The sequence below is a fragment of the Heloderma suspectum genome, chromosome 10 (genome assembly GCF_057233095.1).
Source record: "Heloderma suspectum isolate Gila_16-S chromosome 10, 16-S_ref, whole genome shotgun sequence".
NCBI lineage: Eukaryota > Metazoa > Chordata > Lepidosauria > Squamata > Helodermatidae > Heloderma > Heloderma suspectum.
This window is the reverse complement of record NC_139467.1, coordinates 34,936,995-34,962,831: the sequence shown is the minus strand read 5'-3', so window position 1 is coordinate 34,962,831 and position 25,837 is coordinate 34,936,995. Positions and strand designations below refer to the sequence as shown.

At 47.1% G+C, this 25,837-nt stretch overlaps 1 protein-coding gene across 7 annotated transcripts in view; it reads right to left on the bottom strand.

The window, feature by feature from the left end:
* The window catches only part of STPG1 (sperm tail PG-rich repeat containing 1), a 58,883-nt gene that overhangs the window by 22,049 nt on the left and 10,997 nt on the right, over positions 1 to 25,837 (bottom strand). For 5 of the 7 annotated variants that reach the window (XM_084815910.1, XM_084815909.1, XM_084815908.1 and 2 more), the window contains 4 exons: positions 24,033 to 24,181; positions 21,130 to 21,233; positions 8,532 to 8,633; positions 2,641 to 2,814 (listed from right to left, as the gene is read on the bottom strand). In XM_084815910.1, the coding sequence (XP_084672036.1) occupies positions 2,641 to 2,814; positions 8,532 to 8,633; positions 21,130 to 21,233; positions 24,033 to 24,120 (468 nt within the window). In that variant the 5' untranslated portion in view covers positions 24,121 to 24,181. Of the gene's footprint in view, positions 1 to 2,640; positions 2,815 to 8,531; positions 8,634 to 21,129; positions 21,234 to 24,032; positions 24,182 to 25,033; positions 25,162 to 25,837 lie in introns of all 7 variants that reach the window. The other 2 variants (XM_084815911.1, XM_084815906.1) reach the window with 1 other exon arrangement.

Here is a 25,837-nt window from a genome sequence, read left to right as displayed (position 1 = left end):
ACACTTGCTCCCGGATCAACCTGCCCTCTTCAGAGTCTCTCCTCCACGTGACCCTGCCACCTGAGGTGAGGTGGGTGGCGACCAGAGAGAAGGCCTTCTTCATTCTGGCACCCCAGGATTTAAATTCTAAATTTCCCCAGGCTTTAAAATGTACTGTTATTTGAACAGACCAGGGTGGGTGGGTATTTTAGCTGGTTTATGTAACTCCCTGTCCCCTGCAGCACTGCTGAACAGCGGTGTGTGTGTGTAAACTTAATTAGAAATCGGTAAGGACAGCAAGGGATGGATAAAAATGGATACGCTGCAATCGTCCATAATTTACCAGGGATAAATCCTATACTCTTGCATCTGTCCTCAGAAAATCAGGGCCAAATGAGACTCATGCTGGTCCATTTGGCTATAAAATGGGGGGGGGGTTCCTACTTTTTATATCAGAGCTCTTCAACAAGTGGGTCACGAAGCCACCTGGCCCCATCCAATCTCCTTCCACCCATACAGACCTTTCCCCTTTGCTCTCTCTCCAATCCCAGCATCTAGCCTTGCTCCTTCTCTTCCCCTCTCTTGCTATTTCCTGCTCCCTCTGAGCCTCTACTCTTGCTCTTTCTCTCCCCCACTCCATTACCTCACTATTTCTCTCTCTTTCCCATCCCTAGCCTCCTCCTTTCTCTCTCCCTCTCACTGTTTCTCCCCACCCTATAGCTTCACTATTTCTCCCTGACACCCTTTTACCTTGCTGTTTCTTCCCCACCCAGTCCCTAGCCTTGCTCTTTTTCTCTCAGTCTTCTTCACACACACACAGCACTTGAGGGCTCTGATGACAGAGGAGGAGGCAGGAGTGCCAGGTGGGGGCAGAGCCTGAAAACTGTTTCTTTCCTTTGGGGCTGGATGCATTTTCCTTTCCTTTGGGGGCTGGGGATGGTGTTGTATGTTTTCTGTTTGTGGGGATGGGTGGGGTGTGTTTGCATGTCACCTGTGTGGGGTGGCTGTGTGAATGGGGCTTGTGTGTGTTTTCTGTGTGGGGCGGCTGGGTGTGTGTGTGTTTGAGTGTTATCTGTTTGGAGTGGCTGTCACTGCTTCCATTTCTTCCCCTTCTATATGCCAGGAAGTGATGGGGCCAGATGCCATGATCTTAGTTTTTTTAATGTTGAGTTTCAAACCAGCTTTTGCACTCTCCACTTTCACCCTCAACAAGAGGCTCTTTAGATCCTCTTCCCTTTCTGCCATTAGGGTGGTATTGTCTGCGTATCTGAGGTTGTTGATAATTCTCCTGGCAATCTTAATTCCAACCTGTGATTCATCCAACCCGGCGTTTCTCATGATGTACTCTGCATAGTTTATGCTAAAATGCATACAAAACATGAACAAATTCTTGTGTGGCTTAAAAAAACACACAGCAGATTCATACAGAAATGGGACAGAATGAACTTATGAAACAGACATGGGCTGAAAACAGAGTGATCCATCCCTACAAGTGAGTGGGTGGGTCTTTCTCCCCTCCCCTCTACACTCTATTTGTTATAAAAAGTATATCTGGCCTCCCTGGGCTTTATAGCCAAATGGGCACATTGAGTCTGGCCATTGTTGCCCTCATTTTCTTTTAGGCAGATGCAGTTTCTGTTTGGCTTTTTAAAGAAATGTTAGTTCATGTACTTACTAGCTTCCTTTCCACCCCTATCAGCATCATATCTGCCTACCAAGATCAGCCTTCCCTAACCTGGTGCCCTCCAGATGTGTTGGACTACAACTCCCATCATCAGCTTGGAGAGCACCAGAAACGCTGATTATAATAATAATCATAACAACAACAGCAATAATGACGAGTAAATGCATACAACAGGCGGAAAATAGCCTTGAGCCTTGGATGGTAGTGGGTGGGTGGATGCGGGGGCGGGGGTGTTGCTCAGATCTTTGATCTGAAAACAGAAGTGTCACGTATACATGTACCTCTACTTTGTGACATGATGAAGGGTATGAAAATGCCTCAGGGACTCCATTTAGCTTGTGGGCCACAAATTCACCATCTTGGTAGGAAAGACCATGGGAACCACCTTGAAGAATCAGTCTGTGTGTGTGTGTGTGTGTGTGTGTGTGGTGTGTGTGTGTGTGTGTGTGTGTGTGTGTGGGGAAATAATAAGAGGTTGCTAGGGGATTGAGGAAAAGTCAGCTGTCCGGCTTCTCCAAGGATCCTCAAATTAGTTAGGGCATAATCCACCCAAAATCAAGCACTTTCATGGGACTTCAAACATATTTATGTTATTTTTTTCACAATTAGGACAAGCTGATTGCACTTAGGAACAATAAAACAGGAAAAACTAGTGAAATCTAAAATCCATGCCATGTATAATACTTTATTTTTAAATCACTGCAGCTCTGTTTTTGCATTTACTCATGCAGATTCCACAGCTGGGCTTATCTGGATCATCTTGGGTTTGTGCTTGTGAAAAATCAAACCCCACCACCCCCGGTCTGAATGAATGAATATTTTTTGATGAAAATAGCATATGGAGGAATGTAATCAACAGAGAAAAGTCCATTGCTCAGGAAGGAACAGTAAATACTCTTCACATTTTGAATTCTAGATACTGGCTTTCATCTCTCTAGTGCTTTCTCTCCCCTTACACCTTCTTTAGACCACCTTACATTATATTGGTTGGGGGCTGGGGTGGATCTTTTGGAAATCTTCCTGGCGATTGGCTGCTGAAACATACTAGAATAGCCCAGGCTAAAGTCTCGCTTGGACTGCAAAGTAGGCGGGAGCTCATAGGCATTCGCGGCAGGATGGCTGGGGATTCTCTGGCGAGCGATGCGTGTGTCCTGGGAAGAAAAAAGCACGGCTTGTTTACACCGTTGGATATTGGCGATCCTAAGAAAAGTAGCCTTCGTCGCATCAGTCTCTGATTTGCCTACATCAGGGCTGTCAAACCTCTTTCAGCCTAATGGCTGAATCCAATTTCCAAGAAGCTCTTGGGGGTCGCATTCCCATGGGGGTCGAGGCCAAAGGGTTGGGGCAAAATACAAAAATACTAGCATATTTTATCTTAAGGGCACAATTGTATGCCGTTGCTGGTAAGCCTCTGAATTCGGAGGCTTATGGGCATCCAACGCAGAGCGGGAGAAGCAGTGGAGGCGATCTTCACCCCTGTGCTCCTCCTGCTCTGCATTTTGGCTAGACAGGCTTTTTTGCCCATCTAGCTGGGGCATGTCAGAGCAAGTGGGAAAGAGGCTGGGGAGGCCTCGAGATTGGTGTATTGTGGCTTCCCCAGTCCCCTCCCCTCCTCACACACTGGCATACCCCCTTTACCACCTCGCTGAGGTCGCAGCTGGTGTTCTCTCTGTGCTAGGGGGCGGAGCTGGGGAGCAACAATTCCTGGCTCCGAGGTCAGACCACTATCTCTGACCTCGGATACAGGAATCTGAAAAATCCTATGGCCCCCCAGACTCTGTCTAGAGGCCATAGGATTGTTCTCTAAAGCTCTTACTGCCTGTAATTACTCCTTAGGAGAGACATCTCAACTTTTTAGACTGGGGGAAAAACATGCAAATGATGGGAAACCACCAATCAGCAGTGGGGGGAAAGAAGGGGGGCCAGAGGAACAGGACATAGCCATCTGTGGAGCCCCAGAGGGAAGGATTGGGACCCAAGGTGGGCTAGATTTGGCAACTGGGCTTGAGGTTCTGTACTCTGGGTCTACATGATCAGAGGAGTTAACCTAGGGACTGGGATAACTTCAAAATGTAGAAACGCCCATGAATAATCCAGGGCTTTTGGTCCCATCACTTTTCAGACTTCTCAAGAACAGCACTGGGTGTTCCTGGGTTGGTAGCCTACTCTGAAAGTATCATTGCTCTTTATAAACCAGCTTGAGAACAAGGTGTTGGAAAGTGACATCTAAGCATTCCAAACGAACAATTAAATACTGGAAAACCAGCCACTCATGAAGCTGGTTGCTATCTTGGAAGTTCTGGTGGCACTGAAGAGCCACCACAATGGCACCAACATCCTAGAACTGCTGGTTCTTAGAGTAGCTGGAAGTAATGGTCTTACGGAGGGGAGCCTCTAGACCAGGGGTCCCCAACCATTTTGGACCCCTGAGCACATTTGGGAATTTGAGAAACTGCTGTGGGCACCACCACAAAATGGCTCCCATGGAGGACATGGGTAGTCACATAATGGTTGCCATGGAGGCCTGGCTAGTCAAAAGACAAATCATTCACCCACAAAACAGCACAAACAGAGGAAGGGTCTGAACTCCAAAGCCAATCCAGATCTTTGACCTCATAGAAGCACAACAAAAGACCTATTTAAGGTTGCAATCCTATGCATGCTTACATGGAACTCAATGGGAATTACTTCTGAGTAGACCTGCACATTTTATGCACACACACCTTTCCCCAGCCCCAAAGGAAAATGTATTCAGCCCCAAAAGGAAAGAAAAAGTTTTCCGTACCTCAACCCCAAGCTCAGCTGCTCCATTCCCCACCTGGCAGTCTTACTTCCTCCTGTGCCAGCAAAGCCCCCGCCTGGAAGGTGGTGTGTGTGTGTGTGTGTGTGTGTGTGTGATGAACGAGAGAAGGAGCTGGGAAAGGAGAGAAAAAAGCAAGGCTAGGGGCCAGGAGGAGGAAGAACTAACAAGATAAAGGGGTGAGAGGGAGAGAAAAAGCAAGGCTAGAGGCGAGGATGGGGGGTAAAGAGGTGGAGGGAGAGAAATAGGAGGACAGAGGCACAGAGAGAGAGAAAGTGCAAACGAGAGTGGCAGAAGAAGATTGGGAGGGGCCAGGAAGCATCTCTTTCCTTCTCTCCCTGACCGCCCCCTTGACCCATCCAACAGCAGATGAGCAGCAGTTTTAGGAACAGGAGGATCTGGGGTCCTAACATTTTTCAAGTTTTAAAAAAATTAAAATACATTTTTGGAGGGGGAAGGAAGAGTAAAGCTGTGGGAGCAGTGGCACCCATGGGTGCTATGTTGGGGATCCCTGCTTGAGACTGCCCAAAAATGTTTGGCCACCCTGATTTTTTTTTTAAAAAAGAGTTTCTGAGCATGTGTAGTATTTAACGTTTTAAACTCACTCAACTCACCATGGCATCAGCATGACTACAAGAATAAAATTATGTTTGCTTTTCTTGTCCTGTTGTGAAAAACACTCACTTAGGAGTAAAGCACCATTTTGTGGGAGGAAGTGACAATATATTTTTAAAGTAAGAACAGTAAAATGAGCATCTGTAACCACAGGGACATAGGAAGCTACCTTATACTGAGTCAAGCCATTGGTCCATCCAGCCCAGTATTGTCAACACTGACTGGCAGCAGCGGCTCTCCAGAGTTTCAGGCAGGATTCCTTCCTAGCCCTACCTAGAGATGCTGGGGATCGAACCTGGAACCGTCTGAATTCAAAGCAGGTGTTCTTACAACTGAGCTACGGTCCCTCCCAGCTGGCCATTCCCTAACTAGGAAATGTTTTTTAAATCAAGAAGGAAGGATGCTGTGGCAACCAGAATGAGCACTAATAGGCCCAGGGATATCCATGCTGAGCCAGGTGCTGGTGTCTGGCCTGTCTGACACGGCCCCCATCATCTGCCGCTCTCTTGGTGTTCACTTGGGGCCCCCTGGGCTGCAGGGCCATGGACCACAGCCCTGAGGTCCAGCCCTAGCAGCACCACTGTTTCTCCAAGGTGGTGCCATCTTGTCTAAGGTAACAAGCTACATCTGTTCTGTCTATAAGTTCGCCTGGACTGCAGCCAAGATGGGATTAATCAGAATGGTAAAGGCAGCATCCATACCCCTTATGAAAAGATGCAGAATGTAGAGTCTGTTCAACATGAACCATAAATGAGGGCAAATGTGCTGTGGTGGTTAGAGTGCTGGACTGGGACTCAGGAGATCCAGGTTCTAGTTCCGCACTGAGCCATGAAGCTCCCTGGGTGACTTTGGGCCAGTCACTGACTCTAGGCCTAACCTACCTCATGGGGTCATTGTAAGGATAAAATGGAGAGGAGGACCCCCACGTAAGCTACCTTGGGTTCCTTGCAAGATGAAAAAGGGTGGGATAGAAAGGTAATGATGACGACTACGACGAAGATGATGTTCATTGTTGTTGTTGTTGTTATTCCCATGGATGCCCCGCCAAACCAATCTTCCCCTGCCAGTGCCTTTTTCTTCTATTCTACTTCCCATTTCTCAGGGACAGGATCCAAGAGGAATTTCTGGTATTGAGCTGTGTCTTTCTTGAATTGCACTTGAACTGCTTGGGGGCTTTTGCGCACCTCCCCAGATATAGGTAGGCTACGCCCATTCATCACCTGACTGCGATCTTAGCAAGGATCTGCCACCCAATTAGGACTGACTCCAAAGCTCATATTTGAGGCAGTAAAACCATCACAACTTGATTTATCTCATCATGTTTATGCAGGGACTGTTTTTTTTTTTTTATGAATATGCCCTGTGTGGTGATAGATGATATTTACCATGTCAGTGTCAAAGCTTGAACAGTTTGTTTCCAGGACGAGGTAAATAGGAGCTGTCACCACATTCATAAGAATATCTGCCATATGAATAGAAATCCTCTCAAAATTCAACAAGCTGGTACACTGGATAGGTAAGAGTGTGAGTTACGAGCTTGGAAGTCCCTGGTTTAAATCTCACCTCAGCCCGCCCACATACCTTATGTGGATGGTAATACTGGTCTGCACTACAAGGCTGTTGCAAAGATTGTTAACAATCTGACCTGTTCACTCATTACTTTCTGGGAAGAAATCTCAGCCTGACAAGAATCTCTCACCCCCACCTTCCCCTCAAAGTACAACTGCCAGGTCTCCTGAGTTCAGACCCCGAGAATTTGGGGTTAGAGCTTAGGAGCTCAAAAGTGGTGCCTGGTGGAGAAGGGGGCGGATTGTGGCTCTCAATCCTATTTCCCTATGTGTTCCCAAAGTATATTGATTATATATTATTGGGATCTGCTTCTTCATCACTCTCTTCTACAGATACTGAAACTGAGGAAAGGGAATAGGGGAGAAGGCCTGAGGGGGTGGGGGGCTGTAAAAATAGCCTGCTTTTGACTTCTAATTTCTCCATGTGAGATTTAACTCTTGGCCTTGGGGATGCTGAGAAAGAAGTATACCCCTGAGGCCTAGCAACCCAGTGTCACAGTGAGGAGAAACTAGCAAGTGGACCATATTCCTTTAAACACGGTGTCCTCTGTGCTCCCTCATCCCTTCTAATAGGTGATTCTGTCATGGTATCAGAGAGCTAGGGTGGCCATGTGTTCCCTTTTACAGAGGACAGTCCTCTATTTGAAGGGCTGCCCTGTCCAATTCCAGTTTAAAGAAAAAGGGCCATCAGCACTGTTGCCCATCCACAGTTAATACCTGGACAGCAGACTGAACAGACAGACCCACAAGTCATCTGGTCAGTCTTTTGCACCATGAGATGGGTTGTATTTCTATTTATATTGTAATAAAAATTTATAAATTTATGGTTGGTGTCCAAAATTAGCATATTCAAATTTTATGCAAATTAGTGTGCTCTTTTTGTCCTCTGTTTTGATGATGCATTTTCTCTTTTTGGTGATTCGTAAGTGGCCACGCTAAAGACATACTGTGTTTAACGGACAGAGTACTGAGTAGGGTCAGAGTCCAACAGACAGCTAGGTGTGCTTAATCCCACTGATTTCATTAAGACCACTGAAAGCAATGGGTTTAAGTATTCCTAATTCTCTATTGGATTCTGGCCTAGCTCATTTGTTACTTGCTTTCCAAGTGGCGTGTGTTCCTTGTCCAAGATTCTTACCATACTGAGATTTCTTTGTGCAAAGTAACAAGGCATAATGTAATTTGTTTGATTTAGAGAACTTTTAAAAAATACCTCGAAGGGACCGATCGTATGCCCCCAGACAGCGTAGGATAGTTCAGTTTCCTGGATCCAAGGTCAGAGCCAGGGAGCCAGGAAACTGCCCTCCCTACCCCCTCCCTCTTGTAGCCAGTGCAGAGAGAACCACGCCGGGTACTTCTCCATGCTCAGAAAATGGAGTGCGGAGATGGGGAAAATGGGGTGTTCCCAGGAGAGGGGAAGGAAAGAGGCCAGGGAGGCTGTGATACGACATATCCTATGGCCACCCCAGCCTCCTTCCCCCACCTCACCACCAGTGATTTCTCAGAAACTGTATTCCAACATAAGAAGAACAAACCCTTCCAGCCCTAAACACGTTTACCAGGAGGAAGTAAGTCCCATTTATTTCAAAAGAACTGGCTTATTAGGGTAAGCTTGAAGATGGAATCCAAGTTTAATTACAGCTGTGTCTGTGGCTGAGTTAATATTTATCTCTCTATTGCAGATCTGTTCCACACAATCGTTAACTCCCCCTTATTACTACTGTAGCTCATAAACAGCAGGAAAGGAGAACGTCATTGAAAAGTTTCATTGGCAGAAAGACTGACAATGGCTTCAGATACATTTTCAGGCTCGGCTTCTCTTTTTATCCCACCCCACCCCACCCCACTGCCTCATTAATAAATATGTATAAATCACCTCCCTTACCAAGGAAGGAAAAAAACAGGTTCCTTTCCGGGACTGGGAGACGTTGTTGAGAAGTGCAGATTGATGGGTGACGTTATAGAATCCCGGACCTGGATTTTCATTCTAGGAAGAACACAACGCACAATAAGCATGAGGAGGTGGAGTTTGCCACACAGGGCTTCTTCTGCCATTGCTCAGGGAATGGCTGATGATTGATGAAAGCTTTGAAGAGCTATGACAGAAGGGATTCCCAAGCCCAGCTAGTCTAGAGGACCATCTACAGCAAAACCTTGGAGCCAGAGTGCTGGGCATGCCATGAATTTGCAAAGGTCCCAAAAAATGAAATAATACGGCAGCCTTCTCCAACTGAGCAGATGCCCGATGTGTTGGACTACAGCTTCCATCATCCATAACCACCATGGCCAATGGGGAAGCCTGGAAAATGGGATCCGAGGGGGTGTTCTGAAGCACCTGTGCTGAGATTTTGGTAAATTTGTTTGAATGTAATCAATTAATTGATCACTTCAGAAGCAGGTGGTTAATCATAAGAACATAAGAGCCGTGCTGGATCAGACCAAGGGTCCATCTAGTCCAGCTATCTGTTCACACAGTGGCCAAACAGGGCATGAGTGCAACAGCACCCTCCTGCCCATGTTCCCCAGCAACTGCTGTACATAGGCATACTGCCCTTGATACTGGAGGTAACATAGATCCATGAGGACTAGTAGCCATGAATAGCCTTTTCCTCCAGGAATTTGTCAATGGCACGTTTGCTCATTGGCTGACAGCTCTGTTAGGGAAGGCTACAAGCTTTTTTCAGCAGGGTGCAGAAATTCCAGTCCAGGGGCCAAACAGAAATAAGTCCTGGCTGGCTGAGGCGTGCTGGGAACTGCAGGACTTATTTCTGTCTAAGCACACAAAGGATCGCACCCTAAAGGGTCAGGGCAGGCCCTACCATGCAGCACAGTGAAGCAAGCTGCTTCAGATGGCAGAATGTAGCAGGACAGATGAAGGCAGAAACTAATGTCTGAATGGAGCGGCTAGGCTTTTTAAAGTGTTGGCCCTAGCATGGAAGGGTTGGGCCATAGGTGCTCCAGCACGTCAGGTGGCAAAAATGTCTTGGGCCGATTCTGTAAAGCAGGGGTGCGGAACCTTTTCTGGCTCCATGGCAGAATTCCGTCTCAGAGAAGCTCTTGGGGAGGTGGGGGGCAGTTGTACCCTAAAGGGCCATGCCTGGCTGGGGAATGCTGGGAGCTGTAAGACTTATTTTTGTCTAAACATGCATGGGATCGCAGCCTTAGCTGATTAACAGGTTACATTTCTTTAAAGCACCTTGACTGATTGAAAAAGTATCACCAATTCATTGGTCTGCAGGTTATTTTATTTTTTAAATTATCTTTCATGCAAGTGTTTACAAATCTCTAGTGGGTAGGACCTGTGTCAGAAGAGGCATTTCCCCGTCTCTCTCTCTCTCATATAGCACAGGATGCCTCTTCCAAGAGGGCACCTGTTTTAGCACAACAATGCATCATGACCATAAAATAAAGGTTTTTACCCACATGCAAACACACATAGATTTCGTCGATTGACAAAAACCTGCCGAATGAATTGGCTACGATTCCTTTATTCGGGGTCACAGCCCTACTGAGGAATCCGTAGTGCACTTCATGTCAAAACTAGGGCATGCGTTTTCCTCCATCCAGCAGTGGAGGGTGTGTATGACATGAGTGTGACCTCAGGGTGGAGTGCACACAATGGCACTCTCATGTGGGTTCAGCACTCACCCTCCCATTCCTTAAGCCTCTGAATGTTTTGCTGCTTTTCGTCAATTGTCACTGTACGCTAAGCAGGCTCTGCTTTGCTTGTTTCAAAATCAAAATAATCTCATTTTAATAGGGGGAGTCTCATGTTGCATGGCAAAACGGGTCCAAAATGGAGGATTAGGTTTCTCCAGTGTCTGTGCAGCAGTATATAGAGACCCCGGGAGCTCAAATCCATTGCATGCCTAATCCCACCTATACATCTGATTTGGCCCGAATGATTTCAACGTGTGGGCAGAGTGTATTATTTCAAGGCGCCGCACCCCTCCCTGACTCAACTCTCCTTCCAGAATGGCTGTTCTTTTATTCCAGAGCCAGTACTGGGTGGGTTTTCTATTTATAGAATGAAAGAAAAGCAAGACACGCCAGCTATCCAGGACACCACCTTCAATCCGCAGCGGATGATGAGCCAGGCTTCACTGAAGCTGGGTGCATCTCCCCTGGCAAGTCAGGGCTGGTGGTCTGGGGTCAAGCACGCAGTGGAGTTGTCGAGTTAGTTCTGGGCAGTGGTGTAGAGGAGCTAGGGCTCGCAGGGATGCAATGCAGGCACTTTTTATTAGCAGCGATGCTGACGTCATCAGCCACCCCCCTCAGAATTCCTTGATCCCTCTGAGTGTAGCTGCAGTCCTTACAGCAGCTGGGGGAAAATGAATTTTTTAAAAAATTGTATTGTTCCCTGGTGTAATGCGAAGTATTTTGGGGAGGCTTGGTCTTGAATGGGCAATTAAGACCCATTCGCTTTGCAAAAGACCTGCTCTTGGAGGAGACAAAACTGCTAGAACTGGTTTGTTGATATAGATCAACATCATGCTGCCTGTATCTTGGGACTCTCCTTGAGAACATGGCTGTGGCGACTGTCATGATGAGCGTCGGCACTTCGGAATCGGCCACTACACCACTGATTCTGGGGCACTCAAGTCTGGACCTAAGCAACAAATTGCTCAGACTTTGAAGACCAGGCCAAAGTTGGCAGCTTTATAGGACCAGGTGGAACCCTATTGGCCTGTTGTGTCATGTGATCCCTGCTGAAGGTGCAGTTCCAGGATGTCAATCTGGCCACATGCAGTGTTGGTGCTGCAGCACAGGAGAGAGCGCATGCCTGCTTGTGGGCTTCCCAGATGCAACTGGCTGCTGCGGGAAACAGGATGCTGGTATGGACTTCTTATGATAAATTGAACTGATTACATTTAGCTAATTCAGCCTTCCCCAACCTGGTACCCTCCAGATGTGTTGGACTGCAGCTCCCATAATCCCCCAGCCAGTTGTAGTCCAACACATCTGGAGGGCACCAGGTCGGGGAAGATGGTTTAGTTTATTACATATCGCTTCACGCAACCGGAAGAAATGCTGAAGCGATTTACAAAGAAATAATATTAAATTTTAAAGCCCACCAAATACAATATACAACAATGCATTCATTAAAACCATACAAATGTACAAAAGTACCCATCTAAAACAGGGGTGGGCAACTTGTGGCCCTCCAGATGTTTTGGCCTACAACTGCCATCAGCCCTAGCCAGCATAGTCAACGGGGACAGACCATGGGAGTTGTAGGCCAAAACATCAGGAGAGCCACAAGTTGCCCACCCCGATCTAAAAGGTCACTTAAAGGCACAATCCTATGCAGGTTTAGACAGAAAAAAGTCCTACAACTCCCAGCATTCCCCAGTCAACCATGCTGGCTGGGGAATACTGGGAGGTGTAGGACTTTTTTCTGTCTAAACCTGCATAGGATTGTGCCCTAAAGGACAAAAACCATCCCCATTCCAGCACAGGATTGAACAACAAACATAGCCACCAAAACCGGGCTGTTAAACTACCAAAATGCCAGGGGAAAGAGAAACAACTTGCCCAGTGCCTGCAAAGTAGCAAAGTTGGTCACAGCTGAGCTTCCCTGGAGAGAGCATTGCACAGTGTGATCCAGGAATGCTCTTGGATCCTAATGCAGACCAACAGTGTTCTCATTTGGGAAGCTGCGGAGGTAGTACAGGGCAAGGTACTTGCGTCCCACTGCTAAAGCTCCATTTTGCGATCCTGGCACCTCACTTGAACACTTTATTAGCCCTAAAACTCATATCTCCCGTTACCATCCATTACCTGAGATTTACTTTTCAAATATTTGCCACCTGGATGTAGAATAGAGTGTTTCTGAGCATGTGCAGGTCACCACACAGTTACTATAGATCCAGTCCACAACTACTCACGATCCCCTTCACAGCAGAACTAATGTGCTCTGGGCACAACCTCCTGGACAGATCATGGGCATCATAGGTCAGGTAATAATGTATCCACTATCATTTACACTACTTAACATTATGTGATGTTTTAAGTTTGGAAGAACTAAATACATTTCCTGAGGAGTAGACGAAAAGTCAGGTGTCAGCTTGCTCAGAGGCTTAGAGAGGGCAGCAGGCAGGCAGAGAAACTGTACCGTATCTTTTCATCGGCCCTGGGCCTGCAGCCTAGCACAATAAAGCACATCCTGCCACTGCTGCTTTACTCCGCTGGACTGCTTGGGCTGTAGTCAGCACAGGTGGATGGAGCTGCGTTCCCCACCTCAACGATATGCCAGGCCGTGTCACATAACGATAATGATAAACTTTACAGCGCAGCCCTATACATGTCTACTCAGAAGACCGAATGATTTCAGTGGGGCTTACTCCCAGGTAACTGAGTACAGGATTGCATCCCATTAAGATCTGGTTCATCTGGATTTTATTGTTAGCCGCTTTGAATGCCATTATTTGGGCGGAAAGGCAGAATAGAAATTAATAACATAAGTTGCAGGGCTTGGGGGGGGGGAGCTGTGAGATGAGTAATCTGAAAAATGAGGGGGGGAAGTCCAAGTAACCCCATTGTCATGGTCAGATCATTTCCTGGTGAAATTTGAACTCAGGGCATTACTTCCCTCCTGCAGGGGTGGGGGACCCATTCGGATGGTCTGCCCCAGGAGACGGATGGAATCCGATGGATTTCTGAACGCTCTTGGGGATTTCCCAGGGGAGAAAGCTGGTGATCCAGCCAAGGCCCTAGCCTCACTTTGAAACAGTGAGATGCGGAGGGCCATCGACTCGATTGCACCTGAGTGCCCTCTCTGGTGCTGTGGAGCCCGTACTGCTTCCTGGTATACTGGGGAATTACAGGCAATGAAACAGGCTGGATGTCAGCTAGAGGGCAAATGGCGCAAGTCTTGAAGCGAAGACCGGGCATGTTCTAGAGCGCATAATCGTGCCTATTTTGTGGCGGTGTGGGCAGCAAAGAAGGCTTCTTTTGCTGCCTCCATTGCGTCCTCAAGGAGCCATCCAGCGGAGCTCTTTCGGGTGGTCTGGGGGCTAACACTCTCCAAAGCAAATGGGGCCCTGGTCCCCTCAAGGACCCGCTGTGACCTTTCTGCATCACACTTGGAGGACAAAATCACTTGTCTCCGCAGCAAACTTGATGCTATTGTTAGCGCAGTTCCAGTCGAGGTGTCTTACGCCACCATGTGCCTGATTTTGTTGGATAAGTTTGTCGTTACAGCCTGATGACGTGGACAAGATGCTTGCAGCAATGTGACCCACCACGTGCCCTCTCGATCCTTGCCCCTCCTGGCTAATAAAAGCTAGCTGAGGAGTTATGACTGGGTGGGTCCAGAGTGTGGTGAATGCTTCCCTTTGGGAAGAGGTGGTCCCTGCTGTCCTTAAGGAGGCACTAGTGTAACCACTCCTGAAGAAGCCCACTCAGGACCCAATGGTATTAGACAACCACCGCCCAGTTGCAAATACCCCTTTTGTTAGGGAAGGTTCTGGAGAGGGTAGTGGCAGAACAACTCCAGGCACTCTTGAAGGATACTGGTTATCTAGACCCATGCCAGTCTGGGTTTTGTCCTGGTTACGGGAGTTAATCAGCCTTGGTCGCCCTGATGGATTACCTTTATCGAGAGAGGGACAGAGGGAGTGCAACCCTATTAATTCTGCTCGATCTCTCATCAGCTTTTGATATCATTGAGCATGGTATCCTCCTGGATCAACTCCGTGGGATGGGTATTGGAGGCACTGTGTTACAGTGGTTCCAGTCCTACCTACGGGTCCGATTTCAGAGAGTAACATTGGATGACTATTCCTTGGCCCCTTGGCAATTGAGCTATGGGGTTCCGCAGGCACCATCTTGTCCCCAATGTTATTTAACATCTATATGAAGCCACTGGGAGCAGTCATTAGGGGATTTGGAGCCAAGTGCCATCAGTATGCTGATGACATACAGCTCTATCTCCCTGTGACATCTGAATGAAGGGAAGCTGTGCAAGTCCTGGACCAGTGCCTGAACTCAGTAATGGGCTGGATGAGGGCCAATAAACTGAAACTGAATCCTGGCAAGACAGAAGCCTTGTGGGGGAGTGGTTCCCGAGTCCAAGAAATAGTTCACTGTCTGTTCTGGATGGGGTTGCACTCCCTCTGAAAGGTAAGGTCCATAGCTTGGGGGTACTCCTAGATCCATCACTGTCACTGGAGGCCCAAGTGGCCATGGCGGCTTGGAGTGCCTTTTACCAGCTTTGGCTGATTCGCCAGCTACAGCCTCTCCTGGACAGGGATAGCTTGGCCACGGTGGTACAGGGGCTAGTAACCTCAAGACTGGATTACTGCAAAGCACTCTGTGGGGCTGCCCTTAAGGCTGCTCCAGAAGCTGGAGCTAGTGCAGAATGCAGCAGCTCAGCTGTTGTCAGGAACTGCCCCTTTTCAGCATGCAACTCGTTTGCTGACGGATATGCACTGGCTGCCTATCTGCTACCGGGCCAAGTTTAAGGTTTTAGTACTGGTGTACAAAGCCCTAAACAACTTGGCACCAGGATACCTGAGAGCCTTCTCCCCTACCAACCTGCCCAGTCACTGAAGTCATTGGAGGGCTTGCTTCTGGTGGTTCCACATGGACCTATGGCCCAATTGGAGTCCACCAGGAGAAGAGCCTTCAGTGTGGCGGCCCCCTTTGTTCGGAACTCCCTGCCCCTGGAGGTCAGGCAGGCACCAACACTGTGTTGTTTCCAGTGCCTCCTGGGAGGCATTCCTTAATTGACCACTCATGGTTTCTACTGGCATTCTGTTTTTTTTTTAAGCATGATTTTAAGGTGGTGTTTTAATCTTTTCACTCTTTTACTGTTTTATCTTTTGTGTTCATTGCTCTGAAATCTGTTTTGGACATGGAGCGGTATACAAATATTGTAAATAAATAAAAATTTAATAAATAAATATGTATAAATAAATAAATAATCCTTAATTTCAGAGATAGACGGCAATGCCTTCAGGCAATGTTCCACCCAATTGCATGGCATAAGTGCATTTGACACAAATGTTATTTTATTTTTTGTTAAAACTGGGTATTTTATGAAATAATTGTCATATGTTAATGGCCTAATTAATTGTTTATTTGGAAGCTAGTTGCATTGTGTTCAAAGGCACTTACTCGTAGGTAAGCATGCAGTGGAATGCAGCCTAAATAAAACCCTAGGAAATGACTTCTGTTCGTTTTTTGCTCTTTCACATTGGCTTATGATTCCCCCCCCCCCCGCCACCCCCTGCCACCAGATTACTAGGCATGGGTCTGGAGCTTGCGCTGCCCATGTCTACGCTACGCTGCCCTGGACTACACCGCAATTTGGGTTTCTTGCAAAGTCCCAACAGGGTGGGATGCAGCCCTCCCTTCTCCCTCCCTGATTCATGGGAAGAAGCAACTGTTCTCTGGGGATAATCCAGAGTTTGCCCAACCTTTGTGTCCCTTGTGGCTTGGCTCACTGCCTACTGGAGTTACAGAGCAGGAAATTCTCGGGAGGAGAAAGAGGCACATTGTGGAGCTGCCTCCAGACTTTGCGAATGTTGCCTTTCCTGGCTTCTCCTTTGAGAGCTTAGCAATAGGGCTGGTTTGTCAGTTGCACGGAGGAGAAATCCCACCCAAATGACGAGGGTTGCGTCCAAGGGCCTGGGACCCTTGCAAGTACTAGTCTGGCTCCACACAAAGCTTAGGAGATGAGTTGTTTATTTACCGAGAATCCATCCCAGTATCTATGCTAGACTGGCAAGGCAAGGGCCTGTCACAAACACTACAATGAGATGCTCTTCCATCAGTTATTCAGCAGGGAGGGTGGGGATTCTGAGAGCCAGTGAGCGAAGGGAAGGCAGGGAGGCAGCCTGGTTCTGGATGGTGGAGGGGGAATAGGGAGAGTGGCAGCCTGGGCCTCTGCTATCAGCTGGGGGAAGCTGAGGCAGGCCCCAAGAGGCAAGGGACAAGCGGGGGGGGGGTGTCTTGCTCACACCACCAATGTGTCCCGGGCACGCTGGGATCCACATTGCACATTATGGATAAAGCGTGCTCACCATTACGTGGAAAGCTCCTCTGTGCCAAGTTGGGCATGCCATGGAGAGCTGTGGCCAGTCATGGCTTCCTCCTGCAGCCACATGTGGAGGTACATACCTGTGCAGCTGCTTCAAATGGGACAGCATCCTCTGCATGTACACCAGGGATGGGGATCCTGTGGCCCATGGGTTTAATCCAGCTCACAGAGGTTCCCCATCCGGCCCACAGAAGCTCAGGCTCTTCTACAGGCCGCTCCCCTTCAGCACCCCACACCGCTGCCCCTGGAGGCTTTGGGAGGAGGTGGAGAGAGGAAACCCCATTGTTATCTCGGGTCACAGGCTGGAGATAACAATGGTGCTTCCCCTGCATGCTGCTTCCCCTCCCAGTTGGGGCAGGGATTCCCTGGCACACAGGGGGTTCACTGGCCAAGTGGAACAAAGCTGAGCCAGCTCAGTCCACTTCATTCCTTGAAAAGAGTGAAGGGGTTGAGCTGGCTTGTCTTCACCCACCCTGCATTCCCCCGCAAGGCAGCCCAGAGAGACATTCTTGGTAGCTGTTCCACATTTAGGTAGCTTTCTTCTGAAGATTTGCCAAAGTCCTAGCCTGAGCACCAAAAGGTCTCCTCCTTTCTGAAATTATTCTTCACCCATTCTTCCTTGTTTCTCCTTACATCTGCAGCTCATTCCCAGGACACTTACGTGGTGCCCCGCCTTTCTCCCTTCAAATCCTCTGCCCCTCCTAACTCGCTTTTTACATGAAGCCTTTGGCAAAACCCATTTATTTATTTTTTGGATTTGATTTATATCCCGCCTTCCCACCCCAAAATGGCACTCAAGGCAGCAAACAAAATAATAAGACCAAGATTAAAACACAAACCCATTCCAAACAATCATAAAAACAAATAAATGAAAAGCACGATTACAAACGCAACAATAAAAGAAATAAACAGCACCCAACCCAATAGAACCCTCGTCAGCAACAAACCAGTGTATATGCCAAAGGCCTGCCTGAATAAAAATGTCTTTGGCTATGGGTGGAAGGGCAACAGAGAGGGAGCCAACCAGAGGAGTTGGCTCCCTCTCTCAGCAGGGAGTTCCAGAGCCTGGGAGCAGCCACCGAAAAGGCCTTCCCTCACGTCCCCATCAACCATGCCTCTGATGGTGGTGGGACCAAGAGAAGGGCCTCCCCGGAAGATCTTAAAACCCAGGAAGGCTCATATGGATGAATGCGGCCTTTCAGGTTAGCCCAGTCCCAAGCCGTATAGAGCTTTTTTGGTCATAACCAGTGCTTTGAATTGTACCCAGAAACAGACCAATGGCCAGTGAAGCTGTTGTAGCAAGGGAGTTGCATGCTCCCTGTAAGCAGCCCCAGTCATCCCCTTTGTCCCTGATCCCCCAAGTGGAATGATGCTTCTAAGGGCCAAACACAGAGAAGACAGCAGCAGCCATGTTCATTCATTCATGCACCTGCATTGTTCACATATAAACTGGAGGCTGCTGGTGGTTTGATGGTCTGGTTTCCACTCCCAAAGGATGGCAGGGGTGGGGGAAGTGGAATCTTCTCCTCCCTTATCTCCCCACACTCCATCATCCTAGATCCTTCTCTCCTAGTCTGGCTCCATTTCCCAAAGTGAGCAGGATGGGGAGGGAAAGTGGAGGGAGATTCAGGACAGATAAAAGGAAGGACTTCTTCACGTAGCACATAGTTGAACTACGGAATTTGCTTTCACAAGATGTGGTGATAGCCACCAACTTGGATGGCTTCAAAAGGGGGTTAGACAAATTAATGGAGGAGAAGGCTATCAATGGCTACTAGTCTTGAGGGCTATCTGCAACCTCCAGTATCCAAGGCAGTATGCCAATGTACACCAGTTGCTGGGGAACATGGGCAGGAGGGTGCTCTTGCACTCATATCCTGCTTGTTTCCCTTGGGCAGCTGGTTGGCCTCTGTGTGAACAGAATGCTGGACTAGATGGACCCTGGGTTTGATGGCTCTTCTGTTATGTGCTTAAAGTGATGCAACAGGAACACAGGAAGTGGAGGGGGGGACACATTATACATGAATGGAGGAGATGGGTGAATAAATAAACATGACTGCCCCCTAAGTGTCGTTGACCACAAATATGTGCCAATGCACCTGACCCTCCCATAGGGTCAACTATACTTAGGAGCCAAATATGTTTGTTTATTCAAGCATCTTCCCTTGTTCTCCTTGAACCTCTCCTGCTCCTTACCTCTCCTGCTCTTATCTCTCCCTAACGTTGAGAATAGTCGATTGTTCAAGACCTGCCTGTTTGCCTGTGGTGTGCTGGTAAATTTTGAAGTGCAGCCATAGGAATGGATGAAGATGTGATGTTTGAGCTTGCTGAGGTTCTCCAAATTCCTTCTCGAAGCTCAGTTCACCTCATTCGCATTCCTGAACACGAGCATCTTTGTTTTTCAAGTGGGGAAAAATGTGCAGTTCCGATCTGGAAAAATGCACATTGTAAGAAGTGTGCGTTTTTCCCAATTGAAAAATGAGCACTCTCCCCCATAGGCTAAAGCGTGAAAGGGCAGATGGGGGGGATGAGCATGTACGCATGTGCGCACTTGCACAAATGTGCGCTGTCAAACGCAGCTGCGAGTTCACAACGTTGTGATCGTTTCCTGAGAATCATGTTCCTGCTTGCATTTGCGTTCAGGACTGCAAATGGGACATGTTCGTGTGATTTATGTACAGGAACGAAATTCTCATGCATTAATTTGCAGGTGCTTATCATGACAGTCCCTGTAGCCATGTCCCTCAAGGAACGTCCAAAATTCAGGCAAAAAGCAAAAGGGTAACAGCTGTTGTACACACACCTGCTTTTGCTGGACAAAACCAATTCTCTCTCTCTCTCTCTCTCTCTCTCTCTCTCTCTCTCTCTCTCGTTTTTCTCCAGCCAAAGCAGTTATGAAGCCCTTAGCTGAGCTGAGTGAGCTCTCCATCATCTTATGAAGTTCTGCTCCCACCTACTGGCCAAGATGGAAAATGTGTCGCAAAGAGGCACAGTTCTCTAAGGGCTTAGCTGCCCCACAGCTTTTCCAAAAGATCACTTCATCGCTCAATGAGCACTGGTGAGAAAGTGAAGGAATACAGACCCAGTTTGCAGGTAATGGATAACAACTGCTTATTTTAACCCATAGTTGTGGCCACACCGCAGCAAGTGAAAAAGCTGCCTCCCACACGCTCGTGGCTTCCACTTTCCAAAACAAACCATGGGTTAAAACTCCAAGGGCGCAATCCTATGCATGGTTAGACACAGCAAAGCTGGCTGGGGAATGCTGGTAGTTGCAGGCCTTTTCTCTTTCTAAACATGCATAGGACTGCGCCCTGAGTTAGTTAACCCTATACAACCCAGAGTGCTGGGTTTGGACATTATGACAACAACCCAGGAACTTGTATTCCTGGGTTGTATTGAAAAGCAGAGGTGACAAGTGCACAGGAGGCAGCACTTTTGCTCTCTCCTGCATGCTCACAAACAAACCATGGGTTGTTTGATCATGTGAAGTGGGTCAATGTCAAGTAGGAAGTGTTGGCATAGAGCAGCCTTCCCCCACCTGATGCCCTCCAGATGTTTTGGACTGCAACTCCCATCACCGCAATTAGCATGGCCGCTGGTCAGGGGTGATAGCAGCCTATGCTGCAGGGCAGTCTACCCCCCACCTGGTGCCCTCCAGAGAGGTTGGACTACAACTCCAGCATCTCCAGCCAGCATGGCCAATGGTCAGGAATTATGGGAGATGTTGTCCAAATCACATGGAGGGCACAAGGTTTGTTCCCCATCTTGCTCCACAGACTCCAACTTTAGTTACTTGCTTGTTTATTTCATTTGTACCCTGCCTTTCTACCCAAAAATGACACTCATGGCCAGAGTCTGCTCCTTCTTGGCCTCTGGCTGGCCAAAAGTTGCTTATGTGCCATCTGCGTTTGCTTCAGGACAGCTATGTGGCGGCAGCCCTGTGCTCCTTCCCACCTAGCCTTGAACATGTCTGGCTGGGTCAGTCAGATGAGGTCAGGGGACTGCTTTTGGTACAGCTCTCAAAATGGATTCTGAGGGCTGGACGAAATGCTGCATCAAATACGTAGCATGCAGATGATCCTAACTTTCTTTCTTTTTTTTACCTTCAATAAGCGTGGAGGGCCCTGATCTGGATTGTGCTCAGCATGCATGCGAAGTGCAGGTTTAAACCTTCCTAACCAACCTCCTGCTAAATTTGCCTCCTCTGCATGGGGGCTAAAAAGAAAGAGAAAACCGCCTCCATTGGTGCCACTGGAGGTTTTTTCCTCTCTCATTCTAGCCCTTGCATGGGGTTGTGGCATTGAAGTAAGGGGAGGAAATGCTATGCAGCTTGCAGGAGCTGGATTTTCCAATTAACTGTGTTCAAACCCTAACAAATTCCCTGCATGTTTATGCCCTAATAAACAAACAGGTGCACAAGGCTCAGGTTTCTTACCTCGATATACTGAAATCTTTTTGTCTGAGAATTAAAGCCTTTCTTTTCGAAGTTGGGGATCCACGTGGTCTGGAATTTGAGAGGAATGGAAGAATAATGGTAGCCTAGAAAGGGAAATCAATGAAAGCCATGTATATTTATCATCCTCAAGTTCGATTTCCATGTGGAATGACTAATTTAAATACATAGTTCAAAGGTATGATGTGCCGAGATACCTGCCTGTGGTTTTTCCATTTTACGATCTTCCTATTTTGCTTAGGAAGCAAAGAGTGAAGATGCTCAGTGTCACTGCTAAGTGGTCTTTTATGAAACTGTACATTTGTTTCTTTAAATCAAGTATTTTGGAACTGGCCTACACATGCAGCAGAATGAAGTGGTAAACAAGACTGTACCTCTTCAGACTGCAGGTGCATGTTCACATTTTAATGTGTCTCCATGTATATCTCTCCACCCAAGCAGAAAACTAGAGTATCAGGGAGAAAGGTTCTAACCCAGCCTTCTCTCTGCTGAACTAGTTTTCTACTTGCATTGGGGCTTGCAGGGTTTTTTTTAATATGGGAGAGCATCAAAATATGATAATCTACCTACAGCCTGAAGTGGTACAGTAATTCTACTACAGCATGTATAGACTGGGCCATAGTAACACTCTAATCTGTTTGGGAATCATCAGCTACGCTAAATCTTGCTTCCATGCAACCTGTCAGAATAGATTGGTGGTTTCCAATTACATTAGATTGTCTGTATTGCTTTTTACTGATTGTGTCCTGCCCTGAGATTGTTTGATATAGGGTGGCTTAGAAATATTTTAGTAAATAAATAAGGGCACAATCCTATGGCCACTAGTCAGCAGCTAGATGGCCATAGGATAGGTCAGTTCCCTGGGAACTGACCTCCACCCCCTCCTGCGCTACCTCATAGGCAACGCAGAATGGCTCTGCGCTCCGCGTTCAGAAGAAGAGCGTGGAGTGGCAAGAACGGGGCGTTCCTGGGGGCATGCTGGGGCGGGGAGGGCGGAAGTGCCGTTCCGACGCTTCCTATGCATTGTCTGGTGTCCACCGGTCTGACTTCCCGTGGCTAGACAGCCAAAATCAGCTGTCTAGCCACGAATGTAGGGTGGCTGAAGCACGGAAGGGATGATCCCCTCCGCGCTGCTCCTGCCCTGGATTGGATAGGTGGTCACCTCTGAGTTCAGAGGTGGCTGCCTATCCCCATAGGATTTCACCCTAAATAAATAATAGGGCAGTATCCAGCTGTGTCATTCTGCTAGTACAAATGGAGCTGCACTAGCAGAAACTAGATTCCAAACTATGCGCGGGAGGAGAATCCAACCAAAGTTACATTTGCGTAAGCATGGTTGTGCAATTGGCTGTACATGCATCATGTGCAAGTGCTTGCGCAATGGAAAGATTTGGCAGAGCTCCACCAGCACTAGTTGAGTTTGCAGAATGACACCATTTGATACTGCCCATTCATACCAGTTTGCAGCACTGGGATGACGTCACCAACAGGATTGGCAACTAGATGGTACCTTATTGATCTGAATGTGTTCTATCAGATAACTAATCTGAACAGACAGTAAACTCTGTGGACTCCACCCATAAATTATCCAGTTCCAAGCTACCCCTGCCCTGGGGAAAGACCTGGATTCTGACCAAGGATGCACAGCACAATCCTATGCATGTTTAATTGGAAGTAAGTCCTTCCGTGTTAAATGTGGGTTATTTCCAGTTAAGTGAATTGCATCCTTAATACTGGGAAATATGGCAAATTGTTACAAGGCACAGGAAGTGGGTTCAAAAAGGCCTTTAACCAACTGTTAACCAACTGTATGCCACTGAAAAGTCATGTACAGAGTGTAAGTGGAAGTCTCCAAAGCAAGCAACTAAATAGCAATGGGTTGATAAAATTTCAGCAAGTGCTGCAAGCAAGGAATCTAATTTTAAGAAAGTTATTATGGCACCATGGTTTCAATTTATTTCTGATGTGGAAACCCTTCAAGCCTTTAATCAAATTCCAAACAAGTAAAGTTGTCTGTATTTTTTCTGACTAATACACAGACACAAACACACACAGACACACACAAAATAACATACATGTACATGCCCCTTATATATGCTACATAACTTGCATTTTCATTCTTTCATTAGATAATTAGCTTCTACTTAGGCTGTTTTCCCTAGCTGTTCTGCAAGCATATTGGTGACAGACTAAGAATTATGATTAGTGAATTTCTTTATTTCTTTAGTGATCTTCTTATATTATGTATGTTCTTCTTTTTGTTGCCTTTATTTTTTAAAACTTTATTTCAAAATAAAATAAAATTTCATGTCAAAAAAGCCTTTTAAAAAGTGGCATACTTCATGGAGAGTCTTTACCACTCTTGGTTCTCTCACTCTTGGTTCTACATCAGGGCCCCCAGTAGTTTTGAAATCAAAAGGTGGCAATCACAGACACCAACAGCGAACCAGGAGGGTTCATAACTCTCAAAAGCACAGGATCCCATGTGCCGTATGGTATCCCAAAACCCCATCATGACCAGTGCCTGATACACAATTCAAAAAGGAGGGGGGATTTTTAAAATTTATTATTGCATTTACATCCCGCCTTAGACAGATTACATGGTCATCCCCTCCTCCATTTTATTCTCACAACAACCCTGTGAGGTAGGTTAGGCTGAGAGCCCATGACTGGCCCAAAGTTACCCAGTGAGCTGCATGCCTGAGTGGGGACTAGAACCCAGATTGCCTGGGTCCCAGTCCAGTACTCTTACCACTACACCACAATGGGATGAAAGCCATCCATTTCAGAGACATGGATGGAGGTGTTTTCCAAGTTTGCAACTCCCTTGCCTAGTTTGCACCAAGTGCTTCTTCAGTATGAGTTGTCCAGACTCCATTCCATACCTTTTACCACACTTTCAGGATTTGGATTAGGGGAACCCTTCCTTTTGACTCTGCTAGCCTTGTGATACGTGTCAAAGACGGTCGCCATGTCATACAACTACTGCAAGCCAGATGAATAATTCCATCTTCTCAGCTTTGCCATCTTCTTTCTAAAACATTAACATATGCAGTACTTTAAAGTCAAATATATATATATATTTTATAGGCATCTGGAAAGCTAAATAATGTGACATAACAAAAGGAACATTTTTTAACCTAAGGCTAGAATTGCAACATCAGTTAATTGACCAGTCAATTATTGTCAATTGAAAAAGAATAGTCTGCTTGCTATCAGAGTTGTCAAAATGGTCAAATATGCAGTTAAGTATTATGCACCTTCTTCTTCTTCTTCATGGCAGTGTACCTTTTTAGTTGCATCATGGCATCATCTGAAGAGTAACCTCCTTTTTTGCAATTCTAATGAATTAATAGTTTTCATACTTGACTATCATTTAACAATATTGCCCGCTGGGTGTGGAGGTTTTTGATTGTTCAGATGCCAGCTCTGATCTTGTTTTTTACAGAAACTTTCCTTGCTTATATTTTTGAACTTTCATTCTGGGCCATTACATTCTTTTGGAAATACGTTTCCCAGATCTACGGTTAGACACGCTACACATGTGCGTAGCTTCACCACCCCTAAGAGAGGGGCAAGGAGACAGCACTATTTCTGCATACTGGTGATAGTAAGATTGGTGGTGGACAGAGATTAGTAAGTTGATGGCCATAGAGAGCCAGTGTGGTGTAGTGGTTAGAGTGTTGGACCGGGGAGACGCAGGTTCTAGTCCCCATTCTTCCATAAAGCTCACTGAGCAACTCTGGGCCAGCCATGACTGTCAGCCTAGCCTACTTCACAGGGTTGTTGTGAGGATAAAATGGAGAAGAATAGGATCATGTACACCGCCGTGGGCTCCTTGGAGGAAAGGCAGGATATTACAATTACAATAAATAAAGTATAGGACCTTCTGTAATAGCTGTCAGGCCTCAGCAGGTATAGAGACCCAGAGGAGTTGTCAGTCTGCCCACAGGTGGAAACAACAGCACAGTTCAAACCAGGCAAGGTTGAGTTCCAAAGAAGGGGGCCAGCCATCTGGTGTGAAGGGGGCAGAAAAGAGGACACTGATTTGCATAAAACGCGTGTGTGCTAATTTATATGGATAGATGCAAGTTCAGAAATAATTACTATTATTTAAATAAAAACACAGTCCATCTCACCATAGTGGGGAAGATGGTGACCAGGTGACCTGTGTGCCTGTCTGATCAGTCCAGGTGCTACCTGTGGAAGACCAACCATTCTGATAGTTCTTTACCTTTAAACCAGAATGGGATGGGACAGCCCTTCAAGCAGAGGATGCCTTCAGCTAGAGGACGGTCCTCTGGCAGCTCTTCGAACAGAGTCTTCTATAAAAGAGGACACACGGCCATCCTAGCTGCCTGTCAATCACGTTGGTCTAACATGCGACCCCCTCCCCACTTAACCTCGCTGGGTAACTACAAGGCTGGGGAGGGAACAATAGGAAGCTTCTGCAAGTCTGTGGCTGAACCCGTGGGAAGAGCAGGGTCTGGGAATCACCTCTCTCTGGCTCTGGGGTGTGCCTGAATCTACTAGCACAGATCCAGTGTCTACATATGCACTGCTGATCCTGTCCATGGGATCTATGTGCCAGATGTTCTGCTCACACAACATCAATAGGCCAGAGCAGCCTGCCTCAACCCCGCACCCTCCAGATGTGTTGGACTACAACCCCTATCAACCCCTTCCAATG